The following is a 26720-nucleotide window of genomic DNA, read 5'->3' as shown; positions in this document are numbered from 1 at the left end:
GTATCCCTTACAATGGCATTACCGTCTATGGAAAATGCTGTACATCTCCTGTATGTATGCAGGGCGTCTGCCCCAGAGTCCAGCTTCCTGGTTGGTTTTTACAGTAGCTCTGAGCTTGGGAGGAAGACAGGGAGTATCAGTATCCTGGTAATTACCGTCTGAGGGGCACCGGGGCCCTGTGTGATTACAGATCAGCCCTGTAATGGATTCAACACTTACAACGGGGCAGAGAGAGAGAAAGAGAGAGAGAGAGAGAGAGAGAGAGAGAGAGAGAGAGAGAGAGAGAGAGAGAGAGAGAGAGAGAGAGGAGAGAGAGAGAGAGAGAGAGAGAGAGAGAGAGAGAGAGAGAGAGAGAGAGAGAGAGAGAGCTGTATTCTTCCTCGGCTGGCCTATAGGTGGGTATATCTCTAAGATGGATTACGTGGGGTTTACCGAGTTCAACATTGACACAGATTCATCGTAAATCATTATGCCGGAGACCTGGAGTGATTTCTGCATTAGGAGCAGAAAATGGAGTTCAGGCAGTCAATGAGGGAGGGCATATTTCACATCAATCACCCTCTGCTCCCGTATGTTACTGGGCTAAAATCTCTGCTATGTGCTACCAATAGGGTTCAGGATATGATAGCAATCAGCAAAAAGACTGCACTAACGGTACTGACTCTGTTCCCTGCATTGGGGACAGTGAGGTGAGTACACTGTGCCATTGCCCTTCATTTAAAGTGAACAAGAACAGAGTTTGGAATGAGCATTAACTTGGGAATGGGGCAAACTTAGTTCATACCAGTGTGTGGGTTTACACAAACCCTATGAACTACCCTAAATGAACGTATTCTTCTATTTTAAGTAGCCTACAAGTACAACAATAACAGAAAACACACGTTTTCTTTATATTCTCTGCTTCACAACATATTTGAAAGTATAAACAATATACCGTAAAATAACTTCCTGGCGAACATAGGTTCACACTTTCTTCCAAATTACACTCAACGTCTGTTGCTCACGCGCGGGACACACGCTGTCTACTGTCTGCAGTTGCAAGGGCGCGGGTGAGAGTGGCTTGAGGAATCCGGATATGATGTGATGTTTCAGACCAATTTCAGCAGTGAGCAGTTGTAGCAACTTCGAAGACTTCTGTTCTGAGTAAATCGTTTTTTTTGCGCGCGGCAATTTGGGGATTAACGGCTGACCGCTTCTTTCTGTATACTTATTGACAACTTTTTGCATAGTTCAGATAGTTATCCAGACCGTGATTTTCCAACTGGAGGGCGATTTGTCGCGCAAGAAGGATGTTAATAACTCAAAGTTGAAGCAGGGAGTTGTCATGTTTGAAAGGTAGGCTACTTATCAACGAACTATGATGCATGTTTACTTACGTGTCCGTTATGATTCAATGAGAAGTAGTCTAAACTATGTTATGTAAACGGACAAGTTGAAAAGTTGAAAAATGAGGCTTTCCGCAGTTTATGTAAAGGCAGAGAGGGGAAAATTCCATTAAGCTTTAACGACATTATGCATGTTGACGTCACTTTCTTCACTGTGAAGCAGACCAGAATCTCCTTCTTCGTAGTTCCTTGAGTTATGCTCAGCGTTTTAACCATGACTTCGCTTATCAGACGTTTGTTTGGACAGAGTTGACGGGTGAGGAAAAGGAGGATCTTTTTCTGCCGTCTGTCTCAAAGAGAGGACTGTCTCATGTCCACGGAGACTGTCTTGCCTCCGGAAGGGCCTAGCCGGCCCAGGATCGATCCTCAACAAGAGAGGAGTCCACTTCTATCCAACTCTCACGGTAAGGCGCAACTCACAATATAGATGTTCCATTAATAGTAGGTTACTGATGTATGTGTGAAATGTTTATTGTAGACTTTTCACGCCTATTAAAGCTTGTTTAGGTGCCTATATCAATACTCTCATTAGATATAGTTGACCATAGACAACATTACTTTGTGTTTGCTCAATGTATTTGACTACAAAACATTGTTAAGGTTTGAAAAGGAACGAATCATCAAAAAATCATAATCATGTTTGTCACGCTTGTCAGTCTTCATCAGTACACACAGGACAATGATGACAACCTCAAACCTCTTTCCCCTTAAATGACATTTGTGTGGTTCAACCAGACACCAGTATCCAGGCCTCAGCATTAGGCATGATAATGTTTTCATTATTTTCCAATGAAGATTGAAGCAACGCCCTGGTGACTATTAGGAGGAAGCACAGCCAATTATAGTTTTTTAATTAACTTTCTAGTTGCCCATAAGATTATCACATGTAAAATAAGCTTGGCCCCATTCTTTTTTTCCCCCCCATTTTTGTAACTATCCAGCGAAGCGTTAACCAGCCTATTTATACCCCTGCATCATTACAGCACTGTCAGAAATAACAAAGTAGGACTGAGTAAGCAATCACAAGTCTGTGCTGGTGGGGAATGGATTTTCACTGCTGGACCTTTTCAAAGCCAGCTCAGTTCAAACTGGATATCCCCTCTCTTGGGACTCTGTGTGTTCTGAGAATAGACCAATTTATTTCAAACTGTGATCACTAAATACTGCCATGCATCAGTGACACATGCGCATGCTGTTACTGTACTCTAAGTGTGCATCGATCTAAGGAGTCATGCCAGGACTAAAGATGGCCATATCTCAGGCCTAGCTGCTGCCACATCTATCTAGAGCCTGCGTGTGTGTGTGTTATCCTTTCCACTCTCTCATCTGTCATTGCTTACAAAACAAGAGCAAGGCCTAACAGTGCGACAATACATCATCGACTTTCACCAGAGGAAAAAATACATTTGTTATGCTTTCCTCAGTCGTTTTTCAAGTTTCATCTCCTCAAATGTCCTAACATGAAAGGGGGCACAGTGACGGTCACCATACAACAAGCCCAAACAGGAAGTACCTCTGTAGTCTGCTGCCTGAAATCTCATCTAAACGAGAAGTGAAGTCGGTGAAAGAACTGGGGTGCGAGTAAATTGTATTTAGAAAACAAAGCAGCATTGTGGCAGGATCAGGTCCTTGTGTCTGTAAAGATGATCCTCATAGTAATGCTAAAGACCCCTGTCAGGAGGTTAATGTCGAGCCTATCTGTTCCTCTGTAGTACGTAGCTATCAGCACAGGGCTTGCTTGTGTACTATTTTCCCATGGAGATGAATGCAGCCTTTTATGGCAGTAAAAGCCTTGGCAGGTAACACACAGCCAGGGGCAGCACAGGGAGGGAAAAAGAATCCCAGACCTCGCTGGCACTGGAGGCCCCTGAACCGCCCTCCATGTTGTGCCAGGTGTTTGCAAGGGAACCAGGTTTTATCTGTCAGGGGGAGGGGGGGCGGGGGTGGCCCAGGAGGAAGGCTGACCCCAGTCACTCTGGTCAATCACCTGGAGGAACAGGCATCGTATGCACTTAGATCTGGACCAGCTGACCTCCTGATGGGAGAGCGTTCAAACGATCAAATAGGATCATTATTCTCTCTTTGTTTGTCTGTTCTCTCTTTCTCTGTCTCACTCTCTTTTTTTTTTCTTTCTTTCTGTTTTCCTTTTCCTTTCACTTAATTTGTTGTCCTAAACCATTTGGAAACAGCTTTTTGTAATCAAATGTGAAAAAAACAAAGTTAGTTCAAGTTTATTTGTTTTTATCCACAGATGCATGTGACACTGAATCATCAGGAACGACAAACACTTCTAGAACGTCATCTCCTAGAGACCCATGTGCTGAAGGACAAGATCACATGACTGGAGAGTGCCCTTCCTATTGTGACCCAGTAAGAAGTGAGTAGGATCACAGCCAGGAAACATCAGGAAATCCTGTTATTATCACGTGGTCATTATCACCACTTCAAACTGTTATATAAGCGATGGTATGTGATGCATGACAATCTACCAGGTGGATAGAGCCTACCTTATAAGGAGAGCAGAGAATCATCTAGTTAGTTCACACTTTGTTGTTTTTGAAACAAAAACTGTCCTGACAAACAACCAGTTGACAATAGTTTGTGTTTAAACAGTTAGGGCTATAGCCCACGTTACTACGGGAACAGTGTCTTACACCATCCAAGACAAATCTTAAGATGGCATGACCATCAGATAACAGACTTTAAGAGCGTAGTGTAACATGCTCTCCCTGTCGTGTGAGGGTAATGTCCAGCTCCTGGCCTGTCAGGGTCTCGTTTCTCCTCCAAGCCTCAGCTCGGTGTAGTGGGAAGGAGGAAATCCTGTCGTGGTTTGGCCTTGGCTCCCCAGACCCTCAGATGGGCCAGAATATCCTCTGTGTGGCTCTATAGATGCTGTGTAGATCCCTATCACCTACTGACGTACTTAGCCGCATGCTTTCTCGGGCTAGTTATTGGGACAGATGAAAGCATTCTTGTATTTTTTACATTTGATTTCTCTCAGTAACTTGAGAATAAGCTCAGGAACTTGAGTGTACAATATGTGTACTGTTGTGGAGCAGAGTTGGGTAACTGAGCAGCGTTCGTGTGTCTGAGAACAATAATTGATCTCACTCTTTGAAAAGAAACACACTTAAGAAAAGTATGTTTGCTTCCCGAAGTTTCTTTGAAAAAAAACAACCTAGCAATAATAACTGGGGAAACGCAGCAAGTTTAATGGGAAAGTTCTCAGCGTTTGTTGTAGAGTGGAAAGAAGCCGTCACACCCTGTGTCCTGTTCCACTGTACTTCAACGCTCAACAACCTGGTTCATCCTGTCAACTGTCTGCAAGCCAGTCTCAGCCAGTCAGATCCTGTTACAGTGGCCCCGAGGGACGCTACCTTTGCAACCAAGCTTAAAACACAATGCTGCTACACGCGCTGTGTTGTAGATGTTCAGCCACACAACTTTGTACCCTAGGCAACACCAGCTCTTGTTGAATGTTGACTAACAGCAGTGACAAAGAGATCAGCAGCAAAGCGAAAGAAGGAGAAAGGGAAAGAGGTCGGGGAGAAGTGTTGAACAAAGCTAATAGCCTCTGATTGCTTCCATCCATGAGAGCATGTAGCCTCAAACCCAGCATTGTGTTTTTGCTCATATGTTTCAAGGCTGTTAACTTTTCCAGGCCCCCTATTCCTGCCTCTGTTGTCTGCTGTTGTCGACTTGCCAACGGCCTGTTTACCAAGGCTTCTCAAGGCGGCCTCACAAACAACAGCTGTGTGAAGCCTTCCCGTAAGACTGAAACGTGGTTCAAATCATGAACAAATCGGTGAGAACTTTTTCGAAGAATGTTTCGCAACTGTTCACAACTTAGTGCTGCTGACATGGTGTCAGCTGTTAGAAAACACAGGAACCTGACTGATGAGGGGGGAGATAGGCCCACTGACCTGCCCTCCTGGACCAATCAGTTCTGACCAATCTCCTGGGAGGATAATCACCCTCTCTCATCCAATCACAACTGAGTGTCTGTGACGGCATTTCTCCAGAGCTGACAAGAGTTGTCACCACCGAAGAAGCAGACCCGGTGCTTTGGGATTTTAAAAGAGGAAGGAAGAAGGCACCTCGTCCTTTGAGGAAGTTACTACAGCATGTTTCCAGTCACTTCAAACAAAGACCAAAACCCCCAAATGGGCCTCTTAAGTGTTGAGGATCCCGGATGTAGCTTATTTTAGGTGTGGACTAAACACGCTTGAGTGGTGAGCAGATTCAGCCAGAAATTAATCAGATTTGAAATTAGATTGACCACACGGCAGAGAAATAGGAAGTGAGAAAGAAGTCATATGACAGAACACATCATCCCTGTGTTCAGCTGGCTGCAGGGTTTTTCGCAGCACTTCTCAGTTAAGGCGGCCGCCTTAACTACGTTGTACAAATATATATGGGGATATATGGGGTTTGCTGCTCCATGGGCAAACCCCACCCTACCACCTTAACTAACACATCTTCTGTGGGAAACCCTGAGTTGTATATCCAGCTTGTGATCTTCTAATCTGCAGTTGAGGCGGTTGGTGTCTTCCTTCATTTTAGATCAGACCATAATATACTACACCAATTTGAAACTACCATAGCAACATGCCGTTTTATTCAATCATCTGAATGCTACGTAGTCAACAACAAGCATGGTCGTTACTGCGGCTGTTATAGAGTTGCCACAGAAGCATTAAGATTAGAGCAGTGAGCTGTTAAGTGTGACCAGACTTAACACTGTCCTTGACTTCTGTGTCAATATAGAAGGATTGTTATCTGGGGTTTAGCTCTGTCCTGTACCTCCAGTATGCAGAGGGAGGAGAGACAGACTGCTCTGCCTGACGACTACAGCTGAGGCTTCTCCTAGGCCTGGGGTTGTGTGCGTGTGTGTGACTGGTGGGGGAGACAGGCATTCCCTGGAGACCTGTGTGGTCTTCAGACTCCTGGTATCTCTTCCACACAGAGTACCGGCTCCGTCGGCCCTTCCCAGAATAAATTGCCATGACCTAACGCCAGTTTTAGGTGTTTAATCGTCACATTATTCACCGGATTGTCAAATAGTTTTTAAGTGCTCTCGTGGATAAAGAAGACTTCAGTGCCCAAGACCAGATTTTCTTCTCTTTTTTTATCTCAGGGATTTCTGAAGTGACGAAGGAAGGTCAAATGACATGTCTGTCGCCGTGGAGAGAAAGACATTAGGCTGGCCTTTGTGTGAAGTCCTGATTGGGTGTTTTATTCAGAACCTTCAAGGTTATTACCAGGGTGGAGAACTGACCTTTAGGAAGGGAATTTACTGTGCGACAGTTCAGAAAGCAGATGAGATGTTTAATGGACGGCCATCACACCCAGGCCCTCACAAAGCAGCACCTTGGTTTAGCTGCAGGGAATGTTCTGCATATATGCATACAGTACACTGAGAGGATCTGGGTTCCTCCTTGGAATGGTAAGGTGATTGTCAGGTGATTATGGAGGGTATCAACACAAAGAGGTGGCCAGACGTAGCGTTTCACAGGTGATCTGCAGTCTGAAGCAGACAGACTAATGAAACAGAAACAACTTTTAAGTATTTTAGGATCAAAATCTTCCACACGTCATTCAGGTTTTTGTTTTTCCCCTTTTACTCCTCAATGTTATAAAAAAGAAATTGTACACAGCGTGCTTGTTGTTATGCAAGAACTGAGTCTTTTATTGTAATGTTGAGACCCTGGTCTCGCCTGAAACAACACGTCTGAAGCAAGCGCCCATTAAAAACCCAGATGTAATTTTCAAGTGATTACTTACCAGTGGGTCATGGAATCAAAACCGGTATGAATAGGGGTGAAATGCTAGCGTAGGGGTTGATTAAAATGGCCATTGTAAGTCTATCTCAGTTGTAATTATTTCCTCATTGTCTTGCTGCAGATAGATTTCATATGGGAAATTTCAAGCACTGTAATTAGCATTTCTAGAGGTGTCGACAAGTCTTTCCATTGTTGGGATTTTTCAAAAAAGAAATTCTAAATACTTCAGTGGGTGTGATTAGGTATGCACACCTCCCTGTATGATGAGTCCTACTATTGGATATCATTGCCGTGATTCAGACACAAAGGCCACATAAGGATGTTGACTGTGAAAGAAGAAATATAATTATGCTGTATCACTGTGTAGGAGGAGTATTTGAATAGTTAAATAGTCCATCAACGACTTTAGCATCACTTGGTTTTTGTACTTTCCCACTTTACATTTAGTTGACCCGTGACACGACTTTAACACAGTTTTTTCCTAGTCATCGCTTTGTAATTGCTCTGTGATGTAGTTTGAGTAAATGTTTGTTTCCAGACGATTGGAACAGAATGGGGCAGTTCAGGGACAGCCAGAATCAGAAAGCCCCTCTGTAAACATGATCAAAAGCTCCTGACTTGCAAGATTGACAGTACCGCTCCTCTCTCCTGCCACCAAAACAAAGCATCCAACAAAGCAGCCTGTGTGTGTGTGTGTGTGTATACACTGTGTGTAGTAGCGGTGGTAGTGATGGTGCCTTTGAGGAGTCAGTCCAAAAAAAAACCCCAGCAGCCACTTCAAATGAGAGCAGAGCAGAGGGGATTACAGGCCCTCTAACAGGGGTTGGCTCCTACATTAAGGTTAAAACCCTTTTCTATTACAGAGATCTCAGGCGATGTCACCCCCCTCCCCTGCCCTCCCCTGCCCTCCCCTCCTGCCCTCTGTGTGTTTGCAGGTTCGCTGCCTCCCCTGCTAGGTCATTCAGTCAACTCCTCTGATCATTGGAGGGTGACCGGAGCCCTGGGCCTGGCTCCCAGTCAGGCTCAGCCACAGACAGAGCGCCCCCCAACCCCCCTCAGTCACCCCGCTCCCCCCCTCAGTCACCCCGCTCCCCCCCTCAGTCACCCCGCTCCCCCTGCAGAGCAAGAGGAGCTCAAATCGATACGGCCGTCTCCCGGTTAAAAAGCCTCTTACCCAGACGCGGGATCCCCAGTCCCTTAGCCATGATTCCCCCAGCTTAGCCCCTGATTGGCAGGCTGGGGAGGTGGCGCGCTGACCCACAGCTGTCCCATTAGCTGGGGGTTAATGCTGAGATTGATACAGAGCAAATAAAGGAACCTGGGTCGGAGGTGTGTTGATAGACTGGTCGTCTCTGATCTGTGATCCAGGCCTAGGCTGCTACCTGGATGGACTCCAGACGCCAGATAGCTTGTTGTTTTGGTGGCTTTGTTGTCGAGTTCTCCTATTTATCCCGTTGACCCCGATTTGATGTGGTATTTGAGTTTGTACAGGAGATTAGTTCCTTTTCTGTGTTTTGTGTATGAACGTTCAACCACACTCCTGCCGTTGAATTTAAAACAAGTGAGTTTCCTTTGGAATTTCTACTTCAACAGGAGATTTTGAAACTGGTGGAATCTGTGAGTCATCCATGTAACTGAAACTGAAAATCTCCCCCCTCTCCTCTTCCACCCCTCCTTTCCTACTCCTGCTCCCTTCCTCCTCTCCTTAGCCTGTTCCTCTCTTCCTTTCCCTCTTCTACTGCCTTCCTGACACCTTCCGCCTCCTGCCCTGTCCTGCCCTTTCTCCCTCCCTTTCTCCCTCCCTTTCTCCCTCCCTTTCTCCCTCCCTTTCTCCCTCCCTTTCTCCCTCCCTTTCTCCCTCCCTCCCTTTCTCCCTCCCTCCCTCCCTCCCTCCCTCCCTCCCTCCCTCCCTCCCTCCCTCCCTCCCTCCCTCCCTCCCTCCCTCCCTCCCTCCCTCCCTCCCTCCCCTCCCTCCCTGTTGGCCCTGTGTTGCTGTGTTGTTGTTTGGGCCTGTGGGAGGGAGGCTAGAGCAGACAGCCAGCACCCAGCCTGGCAGCTTCCTCAGACCAGCTCTGAGTCACGTTACAATTGATCTTTCTAGAAAATGTGGAAGCTAGCTTGTGTAACGCCTCAATCTGTGCAAGATGTGCAGCTTTCCCCACGGCCACAGAGCTTCATATTCGACTCTGTTCCTGAATCGTCCGTGATGGGGATCCAGGGAGGGGGGGCGGGGGGGGAGGGGGGGGGCGGGGGAGGAACCTGATGAAGCTGTCCTCCCTGAGTTCTCCTCTGAGGTGGACAGCAGAGAAGACACAAACAGACTTTTACTGCCAGGTTGTGAGGCTGTTTGTTCTCTTCATTTCCTGTGTTCTGCTACATCAGTATCGCTCACATTAGGAGTGCTCCTCAGGTTCTCACATGGCGCAGAGAGGGCGGAAGGAGAGACTTCGCAGGGAAGGCTCTCTCGAGCACAGTGTGAATGATTTATCCTTAAATGTGATTCATTTAAGGGAAAATGTCATCTCATTGGGCATTTTAATGATTTAGATAGGAGTCAGACATATTCATCTGGTAAAATGTTCCATTTTGAAATCGAAGGATAATTGATGATAGCCTGCACGTCCACAGAGAGAGCTGAACAGTTCAGGTCATCAAATCAGGCTCTTGTCTTTCAAGTTGTCTTTCCCTCTGTAAAATGTAATTAAGCAGAACAGGGTCCGCGGGATACTTTTCCACTCAATCAGCAACGAAATTACCAAATCTGAAATGAGTAAATCCCTGATGCCCCACTTTCCCTGTCATTGTTATTGAGAGTGAGGGAGGACAGCGTGAGGGGGAAAGGTGGGGGTTGGAATATTCAGCGCCGTGTCAGATCCCCTCAGCAGGTTCCGGTGGAAGAGCCAGTTATGAACAGCCATGGTGGGGGGGTGAGCCGTCATACCCCCCTCGGTATTGACTGTTCATCACGTTTAGCTCATCATAAAAAAACAAACGGCAAAGCGAAATTAGACGTGACGAAGCAAGGATGTTTCTATCTGAAACGAGAGGATGTGGAGTGGGATGAGGGGACGAGGGGAGTTAATAGAGTCGAAACAGGTCTGTCACCCTGTGTGTCATCCCACCTGATTGGCTGTCCTATCAGAGGAACTCATTTAGTTTATCACACCCAGATGTCCCATCATCAGCAAGCCTAGGCAAATAGATGTGTGTGTGTGTCTTTTCAAACTCACGCGTGTGTGTGCCTGTGTGTCACATTCCCGGGCATGAGTGATCCGATATTAGCGTGACACGTCATACAGTGTCACTTTCCTCCATGTTGAAACAGGCCACATTTAGATGTTTTAATCTTGAGAGGAGAGTTGCTTCCTGCTTCTTGTAGTTCCGTACTGGAACAGTGACACTGTGAGTAACCTACTGAGGGGTAGCACGAACTACACACCTACAGACTGAAGGGCATTACACGCACATTATGACAGCTATGTAGTAGTACAGTTGTATGTACAATACACACTAAATTCTGTTAAAAATCATTTCATCATTCCACATGTTTATATTCACTTTACTGTAATAGACCAACTTTGATTTTCTCATTGTAGCTGTTGGAAATAATCACAGCTTGCGTTTGCCATGACAAGATACTCCAAATGATAGTTCGTAGTGAGACAGCCATTGACTGTCCCTTCAAACATGTCCTCCATCGCAATAAAGAAAGTCCTTGTCCCACAGTTGGAAGGTCAAATGCTAAACGAGCTTTGATATGCCGAAGGAACATTTCAATCAGAGCCCTTTGTAATAGCATTCATTGTGCCATATTTTCCTCCTCTCCTCTGCAGCATAATTCCCCTGGTTTTCCTTCTATAAATACGAGCATGGAGATATATGTAATTTCTAATGAGAAAATATATCCCTTTGGATTGGAAGGCAGGGGTGTTACAGATGTTTGTTAGGAGGTGGAGACTACCCCCCCAGGCTTCCAGGGAGGTGGTGGTGGAGGGGGGGGGGGCTTGGCTAGGTCATTGCACACTTACAAATTAGCATTTCAATCAGGCAGGTACAGGGACAGCCAGACATAAAATATACATGTTTATGATGTGAAAGACCGACACAAACAAACTAGACCGTTTTCGTGGAATAATAATTTCACAGCCGTAAGCTGTGTATGGAATATTGTCACTTTTTTATGAATTTGAATAAAAACTAGGGAGTTTTTTTAAAAATCCTTTTCTGCTTTTTTCTTGTTCTTTTCTTTAATTCCTTTCTTTCTTGATTTCTTTCTTTCATTCTCTAACTCCAGGCTGTGTGTAATGGGGACTATTAGGAGAGGTGGAGGTGTGTTTAGCAGCCTGACATGATGTGACATTTGAATAACCGTGTGCTTCATATGATGGACATTCTAATAGGCCCAGGCAAACACAGCCCTCCTCTCTCTCTCTCTCTCTCTCTCTCTCTCTCTCTCTCTCTCTCTCAGAAGCATTAATATTAAAGAGGAGCTGAGCGTTATAGAAACGTAGTGCTGTACTGGTTCTCCCATGCTCTCTGCCATACGTCTGACTCCTGGAGTAGTTATGTGCAAATTAGAATCTTCAGGCTGACCTGTTTGATCTCTTTGTTATATTTTCGGTACTTTACTATTTTAGAATTCTTGTTTATGCAGTTCTGTTTCAGTTGACGTTCATACATATTCGTCCTGGTAGGTGTGTGTGTGGGCGTATGCATGTTTGTGTGTGTGTGTGTGATATTGGCTGCCTCCTGTCTCTCGTGTCTTTGGGGTACAATTTTGAGTTCTCCCCTGCAGGATCTATTTTCCGTGACAAAAGCAGCGGCGTTGAATACACAGTTTTACATACAGAGCGCTCCGCGCTTCGCCCTGGCTCTCCAGACACACTCGCGCTCCGTCCCTGTGTGGTGTAGCCACTGAAGACTCGGTGACAAATGGCAATTATATTTGTGTGTTCCTCGTGAATCCATCAAACACTGGCCTTTTAAAAATGCTCCCCAGATATTTGAGCCTGTCAGCTTCAGGGGGACCAAATTGGGAGTCTGCTTAGCCAGACTACAGGCTGTGCTCCCCCCCCCCCCCCCCCAGTCTACTCAGAGACGAGGTTGACAGCCTGTGCAGAGAGATACCATGTTTTATTCAACTACAAATGTACACTCTCAACAGTTGTTGATGCGCTAGAAATAGGCCGGTTAGAAGTCCAATTTGAGGCGGTGTGTTTTGGCCCGCTCCTAAACATGGTGTTTTAATGCAACCTGCCAGCTCGTGTGCAGTCAGAGTACACAGCACCCTGCCTCAGCCCATACATGCCTTTGTGGTAAACCACACAACTGTTAAATTTTAATCGCTTATGATTATTTTAAACTTGTGGGAGTTGTTGATATTTGATGTGTGTGTGGTGTGTGTGTGTGTGTGTGTGGGGGGGGGGGGTGGTATGTTTCCTAGTCCGAAGCAGGGAACTCACATCCATGGGTGCCCATGTTACATCATCCACAACATTGCCAAACAGGCTGGGCTAGTAATTTTGGAGGTAAGCGTAATTGTGTATGCTTTCAGTTACCTATCCGTTAAGCCTAATGCTAATCAAAATAGTTTGTTATTCTGTTGTGGACCATACAATTGCTAGCTAGCATATCATTGTTGGTGACTGTGTTTGGCATCTATATTGGAAGGCAGCATCTACAGGGTGTAGTGTTGTCAACTCCACCTAGCTGGTGTTTCACTGATCTCAGGCTGATCCAGAACTCTGTGGAGTTCCATGGTGAAGTTGTCTTCCAAAGGCTTACTGTGTGTTCCGCTGACAAACTCTATGGAAACCCCTCAGTTCAGTGACAGCTTAGTTACAGTGTGTGCTCTATGTCCCATATCTTTACTCTGCTCAAGTGCAAAGTCTCTTTTTGACACCTGGAACTATTTAGCTCTTATACACTGACATTTCCAGTGGGGATCAATAGAAGTGAATTGAATTGAATCCTTCCATCCTAACTAATAAGAGCTGCTTTGTATCGGTTCTGCTGCGTGCTCCTTCCCAGACAAGGTTAGAACTTTTCTGCTTTGGATGTAATCCGTCTCTTATGGTTCACTTAGTGTTATCTTTGACAGAACCATCATTACCGCCATCCACTGTTATGAATGTGACTCCTCTTTCCATCCATTCATCAGAGTCAGTATTATTATTGTGGGTAAAGGATGGGAATGAGATTAGAGGCCTGCTCAGCCCAGTGTGAGCTGACCAACCTTCACTGCAAACGCCTACATGGACTTGATTTGTTTTACCCACAGCGATGAACCCAATAGATCAGTCCTAACGCGTTCTAATCTCTGACTCGACTCACATTCACCTCATTCACATTCAAATGCTTTGCGTAGTTGATGTTGGTGATTGGCCCAGGTGTGACTTCAGGCCGTCTGGGGAGTGTTCGACCACGGCCCACACTCCCGAGGTTTACAGGACCGGCAGCTTTCCTTTTAGAGCTAGTTTCATACTCGGTGAAATTGAAAGCTTGAACTTTCTGGAAGGCAGAGGTAATTATGCTCATCGATTCCTCCAGACCTGCTGTTTGTGAGAGACCCCGGACCCCCACACACAAAGGGGAGGCTGTATTAATAAACCAGAAGAATTATAGAAAAGGCTCTTCTCACTTCTTTAATGTTTAATGGGATGTGTGGCACCATCTATAGATCTGTTTATAGAGAACATACTGGGCGTTGCTGAGAAATGCTGTGTGTGTGTGTGTGCGTGTGTGTTGCCTTGTGTCACCCCTCCATGAGTGGTTTGTTCTCTGTACAGTACAATGTACTTCTGGGTGGTCACTGAGGAGCCTTCTCATCAAGCACAGTCTTCAGTATAACTAGGCCTGGTTGACAGGGGTCGCCCTGGTTGACAGGGGTCGTACGGGCAACAACAAAGTAGCCCTGCATCTCCTCGTTAGCCATCATTAGTTCCCCCCTCAGTGTCTGTGCACTGTGAGGGGCAACTCATCAACCTGGGCCGTGCATCGCACCATCATGACCTTCCTGGTCACAGCAATTGTCTCATTCAAATAGCCTGGCGTGCAGATCCCCACCCTGTCTGTTTGTTTATGGAGGGCAGCGTGTGGAGGAGAGGGAGAGAGAGAGGGAGAGGGAGGGAGAGAGGGAGGGAGAGAAAGAGAGTGGAGGGAGGGAGGGAGGGAGAGGGAGAGAGAGAGAGAGGGAGAGGAGAGGGAGAGAGAGGGAGGGAGAGAAGGAGAGAGAGAGGGAGAGAAAGAGGGAGAGGGGGAGGGAGGGAGATAGGGAGGGAGAGAGAGGGAAAGAAAGAGAGAGGGAGAGGGGAGGAGAGAGCGAGCAGTGTGGGTTTAATTGTGTTGTTTTACATGGGCATGCCCTCTCGTCCATCTCCCTGGGTGATGTGTTCAAAAGCAATGGGCCAGATTTCCCATCTCTTGTTAACTATAATTGACCTTGTTGGTGAGCTGACACAAGGAGTGGGACGCAGAGGGAAACAGTGAGAAAAAGGAAAAAAAAGAAAGAAAAGGGAAAAAAATGATTACTTTCTCACAGAGAGGGAAACGGGAGAGGGGGAAACAAAGTGATAAAGCAAACTAAAAAAGAAATGGGCTTCCTATTGAGCTTGCTGTTTGCATCCTCTCCCTCCTTCAGCACTTGAGAGAAGTTAAGGTAGAGCGACATGGCTGCATCTCTTTACATAGCGAACACTTTCCCAGGTAAGTGCTTTTCTTGAACTGCCTGTGATTATCCTAATCCCGGCTGCCACGTGGAGCACTGTACCTGCGTCTGGGTAAAAATGCAGAGTTAGTAGAAAGTGAGACAGACGTAAAAATGGAGGATGCCAGAACGTACAGCAAAGAAAAGATGAATAATTCACAGCATCAGTCACAACGACGCATCTCTGATGGAGTTGGAAGAGGGGGATGAGGGAGAGAATGCAGAGGAGAAATGGAAGGCAAGTCCCAGTTGGGCTGAATGTGCATGAGTTCTTCCCCCTGAAAATGCCATCTCCACCACTCGCTCTCTCTACCGCTCTCTCTATCCTTCCCTCTCTCTCATTCTTTTGCCCTCTTTCTATATCTCTCTCCTTTTTTTCGGCTGTTTTTCTCCTTGTGGCTTGTCACACGTGTCAACATTTGAAACCCTCCCTCCTTCCGCTGCGAGACGTAAACGGGGGCTTCCTCAGATGTGATGCTCACAGGGACCCAGATGAAAATCCCTCAACTAAAACAATCCACTCAGCGTGCACTTCACATGCACTTCTGAAGACAGAGAAATGGAGGGAAAGAAAGGGCAAGAATTACACATTTTATAAATACCCTCCCTCCCTCCGTCCCTCCAGCCCAACCTCAGGCACACCCTCGGCCAGGGCAGAGAGAGGCTGGCGAGGAAGACTCCACCGCCACCAGCAACCAACACAGCTTCCACCCCGCCGCGGGTCCTCCGGGTGCCCACGGAATGCTCCCTGGCGGGCGCGGGGCACGCCCGGTCTGCACGTGTGGCGCGGGTGCCGGGCCGGAAGCAGCCGTCGCCCGTGTCTCAGAAGATGCAGAGCAAGCTGCGCTCCAGCCTGTCAGTGAACAGCGACAGCAGCAGGAGGAGCAAGGGGAGCTCCACCGGCTCGCAAAACCCTGGAACCCTGCCCGAGGGTGAGCACACACGCACACGCACACACACACACACACATCTGCACATGTACATACACATGCAATTGTACAGACTCAAAGTACTATACATACAGTACACATACATACTCACACAAACTCGTGCTCACCTACACACACACACACATCTGCACACACACACACAGACAAACACACACACAAACACGTACATGCCTCTCTAACACTTTGTCATTCCTCACCGTGCAGGTGTTTCCCAATTAAGGCTTCTTCTGCAGAGCGACACCCATACAAAGCTGCCAGATATCCACCTTTTCATAATGAGCACTGACTTTCTAACAATCCGGTATTTTTCGGCCATTAAATCCACCTTCTGCTCGTCTCCTGTGGCTTTATTTTCCCCAACAACAACAGTGCTGAGTCCTGGGGCCCAGGGCCCAGGCCCCCCAGCAGCACCTCTCAGGTGCGAGGCTGAGGTGAGGGACGTAATGAACCTGATTGGCTCCACATTACCATTGGTCAGATAGGTGTGACCTTCTAACAAGGTAGAGGAACCCAGGGTGCCTGCCAAGTGTCGTCTCCACCCCTGCCTGGGCCTCCTCACGCCCCTCTCAAGACCCTTTCCAAACCCACCCCTCTCCCCCTCGATGCCCCCCACCTCCAGACCCTGCTGCCCCTCATTATCAGGGCCTCTTGCTGGTGGAGAATCACACGCTCTCTCATCTCAGCTCTCCCTCACCCTCGCTGTCTCAGCCATGCACTTTTTAAGTGTCTGTGTACGTGTCTGTGTGTGTATGCGTGTGTGTGGTTGCATCTGTTAGTTGTTTGAGTTTGTCTTCCTGCTGCCCTCTGCCTTCTTTGTCTTCACAAAAAAATAGCTCACAGGTCAGGAGGCATTTGAAGATGTCATGAAAACAAGATCCTTAGCCCCCCCCCCCCCAGTTCGACGAAGAAGTTCATATTGGTAATATGTAGATCTGTGTATTTCCTAGAAATGGGCGTAGGATCGCTGTGGTGTGTAACAGATTGTAGTCTCCAGACTAACAAGCGTTAGATGGTTTGTGGAGATCCTGTGGAGGAGGAGAGGCGGCTTCTCACCAGGGATGCCTGCCGCCAGAGTCGGCTTTTACACGTCTTAATTGGCAAAGACAAAACAAAAAAAAACAACAACAAGATGACAACTAGAGTAACAGCCGTTCAATAAGTCTGTCTCATTAGGCCTTTTGGGTCGGTTGTTTGTAGTCTTGTGTTGTGAATCAATATGCTCTCTCTCTCTCTCTCTCTCTCAAGTACTTATTTCCCTCCGGAAAAAAAGCCAAGCTGTTGTGTTTTAATGTTTACATGATTAACATAATCTGTTTGCCTGTGGAATGAGCTTCTAAACAGGCTGTAAGTAAGCTGCAGGAGGCTGGCTGGCTCCGGGGAGGCTGCTGCTGCTGGCTCCAGCACTGCAGATAACACCGAGCAGGAGGAGTTACCGCCTGGTTCAACGCCTACTTTACCGCCTGCCTGGCGCGGCAGAGACAGGGTGGGGGTGGGTTGGGAGCGCGCTGTGATAACCACTTGTTGTGGTGTAATCAATTACACCCTTCAAGGTGCTTCCGGGAGCTTCCTCGGAGAGCCTGTTAAGACGGGGCTGTTGTTCCTCTCCACGTACGCAGCTGAATGTCTCCACGGAGACCTCAGTTAGCCCTGGCTGGCTCTGTTCCTGGAGGGGGCCTCTCTTCTCCTCCTCTCTCTCTCTCTCTCTCTCTCTCTCTCTCTCTCTCTCTCTCTCTCTCTCTCTCTCCTCTCTCTCTCTCTCTCGTTCTCTCTGTCTCTCTCTCTGTCTATGTCTCTCTCTCTCTCTGTTGTGCCAAGCTTCCTGGTTGCCAGCAGGCCTTCTCCTACACTAAACACTCTCCCTCACTCCATCGCTTTAACTAACTCACCCCTTCTCTCTTTTTCTCTCTTTCTCTCTCTCTCATGCTTTCCCTCCTCTCTCTCTCTCTCTCTCTCTCTCTCTCTCTCTCTCTCTCTCTCTCTCTCTCTCTCTCTCTCTCTCTCTCTCTCTCTCCCTCTCCCTCTCTCTCTCTTAGTTTGAATGTTTTGCTGGGACTGGTTGGTTGGAGGGCCTTCCAGCTTGTTTAGTGTCACGCTGCACCCTGTGTTTGATGTCAGCCCTTTAGAGTGTTCCTTGTGTCTCAGCCTATTTCCTCCGGGGTCATCGCCGCGCCTCTGTTTGGCCCTTTCAGGCCTCCCCGACATCAGACACGACCCATTTCCGCTCCCTCGCTGGGCTCTCAGCAAATTGCACTCTTTTTTTTCTCTCTTCTTTGGGAAGATAAATTGTTCAGCTTGTCTTGTATACATGACCCATCCCCTGCTGCTGTCTCTCTCTCTCTGTCTCTCTCTCTGTCTCTCTCCCTATCTCTATACATCTCTCTCCCCCTTTTCTCTCCCTCCTTTCCACACACTCTTTTCCATCCTCTTCTCTCTGCATCTCTCTCACTATTTCCTTAAGATCCGTACTAATCGCAGCTGATTAATTATACATCCAAAGGAATTGCTGAGATGGCCAGCTGCTTATTTCCATGTTCTGTGTTTGTGTCTCATTCCTAGTGTACAGCTCTCAAAGCTGATTAGCCCACACTATGGCTCCTTCAAAGCACAGTGAACTTGGAGAGGTCATGCATTTAGCTGCAGCCTCGAGTCTCTCTCTCTCCTCTCAGTGCCGTCAGACGCTTGTTGGTCTGGAAACAAGCAATGGAGCAGATCTGCTGTGTTTCAAAATAAAACTTTGTCGTATTTTTACTCTTTTGTTGAGTCCCAGGTGTTGAAACATAATAAGATGGAGTATGTCTCCTGGCGATGGGGGGGCGGGGGGGGGGGGGGGGGGGGGGGGGGGAATAATCAGATGCGTTCAAACTTCTGGTGGAATCCCCTTCGTTTCATGTCTCTCCGCTGGTCTGGACGTCCTCTGTGGAGGGTGTATCCGGAGCCGGTCAGCTCTGCGGACTGCATCCCTGGAAAAAAAGGGGAAAGAGAAATTCTTTGATTAATCAAACATGAGAATCCAGTGGTGTAAAGCCCGCTCCGTCCCTCTTCTCCCTCTCCCCTCCCCCTCTCCCTCGTCTAACCCCAGTCAGAAATGCCCCCATCTGACAGTAGGAGATGGTCTGATGAAAGCCATGCAAATGCCCTCTGTTTGTAATGGTATTTCTCTGCATCGGCGTTGTGTGTTTAGCACTCCAAAGCAGGGCTGTGCATGGCCTTGGTTCTCAGTAAGGGGTTAGAACTCCCAGCACAGGTACAGCTTTACATACGGCACCTCCAGGAGGTAAGTGTGAGTGTGTGTGTGTGTGGAGTGTGTGTGTGCGTGTAGTGTGTGTGTGGTGTGTCTGATCCAAGAGTATAATCTTAGTTCGGTTTTCTCTCGTTCTCCTTGCTTAACCTGGAGTGTACTTCCTTTCACCACACCTCCTTTACAGTATGTATGTTGTCCAGCTACGCACGATGCTTCTGGTTGCACCTTTACACAATTCAAGCCTCCACAATTTCAATTACAAGTTTGTATGATTTTGTAATGAAACGAGTTTTCAGTGGACCAGCGAACCAGGCTTGTGTTGGTGGGTTAGAGAGGAGAAGGTCCATCTGTCTAGGTGCCACTGAGGGACTCTCTCCCCCCCCCCCCCCCCCCCCCCCCCCCGTCTCCCAGGCCTGCCGTGAGGGACCTGACATGTTAATCAGCTGCATTAGCAGCAGCAATTTGCCAGGGAGAAATCTCTGACTTTGCTAATCAGCTTTATGTGATCAAGCCGGCGAGTTGGCATGATAATGCTCCAATTATTCGCCAGGCTCCTAATCAAACCTTAAAGTGCAGTTGGGTCCTTTTAGATTCCTGATTCCCTGTAGCTCCTCACTGGTCCCCTGTACTTCCACCTACACATACAGGCAAACACACACACACATTACACATAAACAGACACACACATACTGATGCACATAGACATACACATATATATATAACACATACGTGATTGCAGCACATACTCTGAGGCTTGTGCATTCACATGCTGACACTCACGCACATCTGGGTTGTGAAGTAAAGTAAATGGGTTAAGATCTGTCAGAGTGTGACTGGAAATCAACCACACAAAGAAGGAATAAACTCTTCCTAATCAGATGTCCACGGCCTTTCAGAGAAACATAATCCCACATCAACCAATACTCGCAATACAGTACACTGTCCTCTATTTCATCCTACTTTTCCCCTCCCTCCCTCCCCTCCCCTCTCTCCGATCTCCCTCGTGTTCCCAGACTGCTGTGTCCACTGCATCCTGGCCTGCCTGTTTTGTGAGTTCCTGACGCTGTGCAACATGGTGGTGGCCCAGGCCTCCTGTGGGACCTGCACCCCCGAGGCCTGCTGTTGCTGCTGCTCCGACGACATGGGGGACGACTGCAACTGCCCCTGCGACATGGACTGTGGCATCATGGACGCCTGCTGCGAGTCTTCCGACTGCCTGGAGATCTGCATGGAGTGCTGCGGCATCTGCTTCCCCACTTAGGAGGCCCCTCGTGGGGCCTGGCCGGGGCAGGGGTCAGGGGGTCAGGCTGGAGCTAGGGGCAATATCGGGCCGCTGCTGCCATGGAACTGGTTGGCTTTAGTGCGAGTGTATGAGTGTGTGTGTGTGTATGAGTGTGTGTGTCTGTGTGTGTGTATGTGTGTGTGTGAGAGAAGGAGCCCTAAGAGAGCACTTTATTCTCTCCTGCCCCACTAGTCATCTACTTACATGGCCTAGCAGAGGCCTAAAGACTATATTGCCAATGTTCTATACCGCAAGTGTAAACATGATATGAACTTTTATTTCAGTATTTGTTGTTTATATATGTTGATGAATATGTAATCAATGCTTTACAAATATTTCTAACTATGCCTTTAATGATGAATTCATATCTTGCCATTTCAGGAATACTGTTTCAGTGATCTGATTCATTTTCTCAACCAAAATATATCATACATTCACAAGTATACTTTTTAAATGGTCTTTTTACAATTGCTTCCTTTAAGTTAGTAAAGAGTGTTTTAGTTTTTTTTACATTTTGTCAGTACTGTGTGACACTGTAGAAACTTTGTGACAATCTAACTTCCTTCAACTGTAGTAGTGTTGGGTTTGTGTGCATATCAAAGGGCCCCATCATTAAGTGTGTACAAATGCACTAAGTGTTACATAAGGTATTACCGTGTAGAGTACAACGCTTGTAGACATTGCTCACAAATGTATCGTGTAAACATTGCATACTTAATAATGCAAATCAGGCTTTAAAGGGGTTAATCAAAACCAATACTTTTACTGAAAGTTTTAGACATTACGTTATGTATTCACCAAACATTAGATTTATTGCAGTCTACTGTAGCTTTGCAGACTGTCTTCAACGGCATCACTTATTGAAATAGTTTTAAATGTGTTGCTGTATGTTACAAATGTTTTTGATTATCTATATGAAGTATTGCAAATGTTCATGATCAGTTCAAGGATCCTAGCTCCCAACTAGTGATGCTTAGCAAAGATTAACTATCTGGGCTGGTGTTGAGTACACAAACTATCTACAGTTAATCCGTCTTACAAGACATGACTGCTAGATCAATACCAGAGTTTTTATCAAGGTAGCTGTCAGATAAATGTCACTACCAGATGAATGTATGGATCTTAGGGAATCACATTGAGGACCAGTTTCCTAGACATGGTTTTAGCCTAGTCCTAAAGTAAGAGAACAATTTAATGAAGATCATTGAAAACGGTTTTAGTCTAGGACTAGGCTCGATCCATGTATGGGAGACTGGGCCTTAGAGTCTAAACACTCAACACTGGTCTAATCACAAATATGAACATTTGATGGAACACTAAGATTCATTCGTACCATTCCAATCTCTATTGGAATTCTAATCAGAGTAACTGATTTTTTGACTCTGACTTTATTTAGCTGATTTAATCCCATTTGCATATAGCACTTATCTCACCTTCAGGAACCAAAGATTTCTTGCGTGTTAGCGTGCTACAGTGAAAATCCAGTTTAACTGCAGACAATCATGACTTTCTCTTTTTACTGATGGTACGATTCAGCAGTGCGTGGTGTTGTTCGACCATGGTGTGTTAGTGATACTCTTCGGGCTAACTGGTTCAGCCACACTGCGCTCTAGGTGGACAGAGTTGTACCACATTGACCCAAGCTCTCTATAAGCTTCTTTGGGATTACAAGTGAATGACTCACAACACAATAAGGACTCACAAACTGTCAGACCACAAACCTGGTAAACGAATGCAGGGTAAAAAAAAAAAAATATGACAGTTTTATTATTTTCTTTATTTCCTTCTTAATTCTGTGTATCTGGAGAAGTTTGCGTCTGTGATTCACCCGACCCAACAGTCTTTTTCCCACTCAGTCTCTGAGATTTGCTTTGATGTTGTTTAAGTGATGATACTTAATAACGGCTCTCATTAGCGGAGCTCGCTAAATGGTGGAACTGTCCCTTCTTCACGCCATCAAAGATAATGTGCTGTCAAGTCTCCCAGCTCTAATGGTGGCTTGTTATTGTATGTAAAGAACTCAGACACTCATCAGGAGCAGATAATGTTTATTCGCTCTCGGTAAAAACTAAGCCTCTTCTTGCGTTCCTATGATTAACTCTGCCTCGAGTTGGTGTATGTCAGGAAATAGCCTAAGACACAGGAAAAACACTATTTAGATAATGTGAAGAATTTATCTCCAAGCACGTGTTTGTGTATCTATTGTTTTTTTTTTTTTACGCTCTCCTCTTGGGGGCAAGGAGACTGTCTCTGACTCATCCTCTTTCATGTTTCTTCACTGCATTTAGCAAACGACAAACACTCTGTTGGTTGTGAAACATTTAATACACAATAAAAAATACATTTCGGGAAATAAACATGAATCATGGTTTGTGTCCAGTTGTGTTTAAGGCTTGGGGGGGGTTGAGTAGACAACTGTATTCATAAGACATGAAGCTTGACGTAAGGGTCATGTCATTTTGGATTAAACACACCACTTCACGTTCCATTATAACCCTATTTGTGCACATGGTGACTTATACATCCCTGTCTTGCATAAGGGCTTCATAAAGGCTTCATTATCACCTGATAAGATGCACTCCATCTTTAGTGCCCTGAACCCCCCAACCTTTTCATGTTCTCCCCCGCTCGAGGTGTCTCGTTTCCAGCTACGAAACCGCCCCCACCCCCCACTCCCCCGGTTCCCTCACTCAGGGTTCTCCATTAGAAAGATTCTCACGTAGACCCAGTGGTGGAACATGGCCGCCCGTGCTCAGCAGGGTCATGAGGGACAACGGGCCCCCCTCTGGTCCGACCTCTGACAGACACGACCCCTTGTTAACCCCTCAATTAACCCTGACTCCAGCCCACCTGCAGGAAGCTCATCCCCCCTGTCCACTTTTGTCATTTTCTGCCCGGATACACTCAGGCAAAGAAATTACCATTTGATTTTCTCTAATGCATATAGGGGGGGGGGGGGGGGAATCATAATGCCATGCAGATGCACTATTTCTCTCTAATCACATTTCTTTCTCTTTTTTGGGGGTGAGAAGAGGATGAAAACGTGGAAGCTCCAGGTAAAGTGCACAATGACCTTTTCACAAAGTCACCCACCTTTCCCTCTCTCTAATCAATCCCCCTGTGTTCTCGCTCCTCTCCCTGTGACCGCACCTCTGATGTCACAATTAGGACGGCTCCATTGTTTCTGTTTGCAGTCAGGGAGAAAATCTAGCGCCTCTCGGACACGGGGTCATTCCACTTACAATATTAAATAAGTCATTATGGTGCCACGGCCACCTACCCCCTCCCTCCTCCCTCCCTCCCCCTCTTCAGGACGGTTTGAAATTCTTCACTCATAAAATGGAGGTGTGACGCCCTCAGCCATAAGAACAAATTACAGCTTCTGCTGTCGCATTTTTTTGCGCGAGGGGGAAAGGCAGTTTGAATGGTGTTTTCAGTTGACTCATTTCCACATTAGAGGCCGGTTTGAGGGCCCCATATGGATAAGATTAGCCATACTGTAATTATAGCTAATACGAGTAATTAAATAGGACAACGGAGAAAAAGCCACATATTATAAGATAATATGCGGTATAGGCTTGTTCTCGTTCGATCTGGAACAACTGTTTGAATTTGTTTGTCCCAGAGTATATTCATGTTAGTGTGAATTTGTGCTGTTCTTTCAGCAAACCCATATTACGCTTTCTTACCTTGTAATTAACAGAGAGATGCATTGTATTTGAGGACAGATTCTTCTCTGGTTCCCAATGCTATAATGGATGTGTATCATTTATACCCATCCCAGAGTGGCACACAAACAACATATTTTCAACAACAGACGATGCTAGGCTAATGATGTATAATACAGTGACCGCACATTTGTTACTGTCGTGGCTGTCAACATTAGGACTAGGCCCTAAGGTATACCTGCTTATCTAGCGCTACATCAATACCAATACGACCTTTCACAGGGGTGAGCAAGAGAAGACAAGGCGGGGGGAAAAAGAGTTCAAGTCACGCCACTTTCCATTAACGTGTTCAGATACCAGGCCCATTAGAGTCGCTACACGTGAGCGTGGTCAGCTATGCTAATAGGGTCGTTAAGACCTCAGGACGCTAATTGACTCTGACAACAGGCCAGGAGACCACATGATATTTATTTGTTACTCTGTTAACAAACTGTATTGTTAGAAGGGTTCTTCCCCAAGCAGCTACTGTAAAACACAGTGACCGGAGGGCCGGGAAGTACCCAAACAGAGAAAAAGCAAGACGCTAAAATGAAAGGACGTTACCCAAACGGCTCAAATAAAAGGTGAAAAGACGCCGATAAGTAGGCTATTTGGCAACGCCGCCAAATATGACAAACCTTTTTAACGTTATGTTGGGGATACAGACAGGAACAACATCCAAACCTTTGAAAATGCCGCTACAGCTGCACCAGCTAACCTAGCTGTGAAGAGGACATCACGTTGTTGCCGCCCGCCGTCACCGACAGTGTTATCGACGTTGACACAAATGAGGTGGAAGAGTTGTCCAGTGATGGCCATTTTGACACCGATGACGATGATGGGTCTTTGGTGAGTCAACTGCCTAGTTCTGCTGGTAATAGCCCTAGCTGTGGCCCTGCTGCCACCGACCAAAGCACTGTAGGCTCTCTCTCTCTCTCTCTCTCTCTCTCTCTCTCTCTCTCTCTCTCTCTCTCTCTCTCTCTCTCTCTCTCTCTCTCATAATTACAGCCCATACACAAGCCCCCCTCTCCCTCTCTCTCCCTCTCTCTTTCCCTCTCCCTCCCCCTCTCTCTGTCTCTCCCTCCCTCTCTCTCTCTCTCTCTCTCTCTCTCTCTCTCTCTCTCTCTCTCTCTCTCTCTCTCTCTCTCTCTCTCTCTGTCTCTCTGTCTCTCTGTCTCTCTCTCTCTCTCTCTCAACTCACCCACTCACACTATCATGTACACAGGTTTGTTTGTAGAATGTTCGACATGTTCAATCTCAAATGTAATTTCATTTCACTTACAATTTTGTAGAATGTTGCAAGTGCAATGCCAATTGCAACCTCAATGACTCACTCACTCACTCACTCACTCACTCACTCACTCACTCACTCACTCACTCACTCACTCACACATACAAAGTCAATTATTCATCTTGGCAATATTTGCTAAGTATATGGCTGTTTGTGATGTTTTGCTAAGTACATGACTTTGTGGGGGGGGGGGGGGGGTGGGGGGGTTACCCTAACTACTTGTCATGCTGGTTTTAATGATATTGATTTGATCGTAAAAAAAGAATAAATAGTGATGGTTTTCCTGGCATTTTGGCAAAGACAGGCGTTATTAGTTAGTTTGTGTAGTGCTACACTTTGTGTGTTCTCTGCTTTCCATCTTCATTTTGCAGTAACTGTGCAGGGGAAGGTTTTTTTTTCTGCTCCTTTTTAGCCTTACCTGCCTATCCACCATTCAGTCGGATATTTATTTTTTCGTTCTCTTTTAAAGATCGCATGGGGGGGGGTCCATACATACCTTCGCCTTGGGCCTCCGATTTGCTAAATCCGCCACAGTTTGTATAAACAGCATGCTGGTACACAGTATATGGTTAGCGACTCTTAGAGGAGGGCATAGTGGTGTATGGTTAGAAGCTGTGCTGCACTGACAGCCTGGGTGATATAGGGTTAGATGAATCCTACACTAGCATGAGTGGAGATCTGAGGATGTAAACTGAAATCACACTCTAGCATGTCACTGCTTTAATGCTCAACATAGACAAACCCCCCATTCAGCGTCCCCTAACAGGACCCAGCAATCACTGTCACACAAACATGCATTTCCTTGTACCTGGAAATGCAACATTCAAACCCGTATTAACCTCAAAACAGACGCGCACGGCTGTGAAATGCTAATGATTTCCAGGTGGAGGATTTGTATTCTTCCATTTTTTTTAATTTATTCTTTGATCAACAACAGCTCATTGTACTCATACCGTAAATATTTAACGACCCCATCGTGTGTGCGGCGTGTTGCTGCGGCGGGCGTCTGACGGAGAGTAATCTGTTACCTGGAGGCGCTGCCTCCACCACCCAACCGCTGAGAAGTGTAGACGGCGGTTAGCGGGATCACGGAGAAGCGAGCCCGGGAACGTGCCGATGCCGGGGCAGAGAGGTTCAAAGTTTTCCTCTCCCCCTCCACCCCCCCACACCCTCCCCCCCCCCTCCACCCCCCCTCACCCCCGCCCTGTGAAGTCGGCAACACTGTGAACTGACAATACCTGCCTGAGAGCAAGAAAGCAGGCGAGAAAGAGAGAATGGAAAGAAAGAAATAGAAGGAAAGAAAGGCAGGAGGAAATAAGAGGGAACAACACATTGAGATGTTTTCAAATCCTTTCTTCCCCTGCTTGGGGTTACCA

At 46.6% G+C, this 26720-nt stretch overlaps 1 protein-coding gene across 1 annotated transcript; it reads left to right on the top strand.

Moving 5' to 3' along the window:
* Window positions 1-1046: 1046 nt before the first annotated feature.
* On the top strand, window positions 1047-22699 carry mdfic (MyoD family inhibitor domain containing). Its single transcript, XM_047022462.1, is given in 6 exon segments — window positions 1047-1335; window positions 1633-1789; window positions 3637-3762; window positions 15499-15662; window positions 15664-15805; window positions 20078-22699. Coding segments are annotated over 5 exon segments (774 nt in total). The 5' UTR covers window positions 1047-1335; window positions 1633-1695; the 3' UTR covers window positions 20326-22699.
* The last annotated feature ends 4021 nt before the right edge of the window (window positions 22700-26720 follow it).

The sequence above is a fragment of the Hypomesus transpacificus genome, chromosome 7 (genome assembly GCF_021917145.1).
Source record: "Hypomesus transpacificus isolate Combined female chromosome 7, fHypTra1, whole genome shotgun sequence".
Lineage (NCBI taxonomy): Eukaryota > Metazoa > Chordata > Actinopteri > Osmeriformes > Osmeridae > Hypomesus > Hypomesus transpacificus.
Note: the sequence above shows the minus strand (reverse complement) of the source record. Positions and strands in the feature narration are given on the sequence as shown.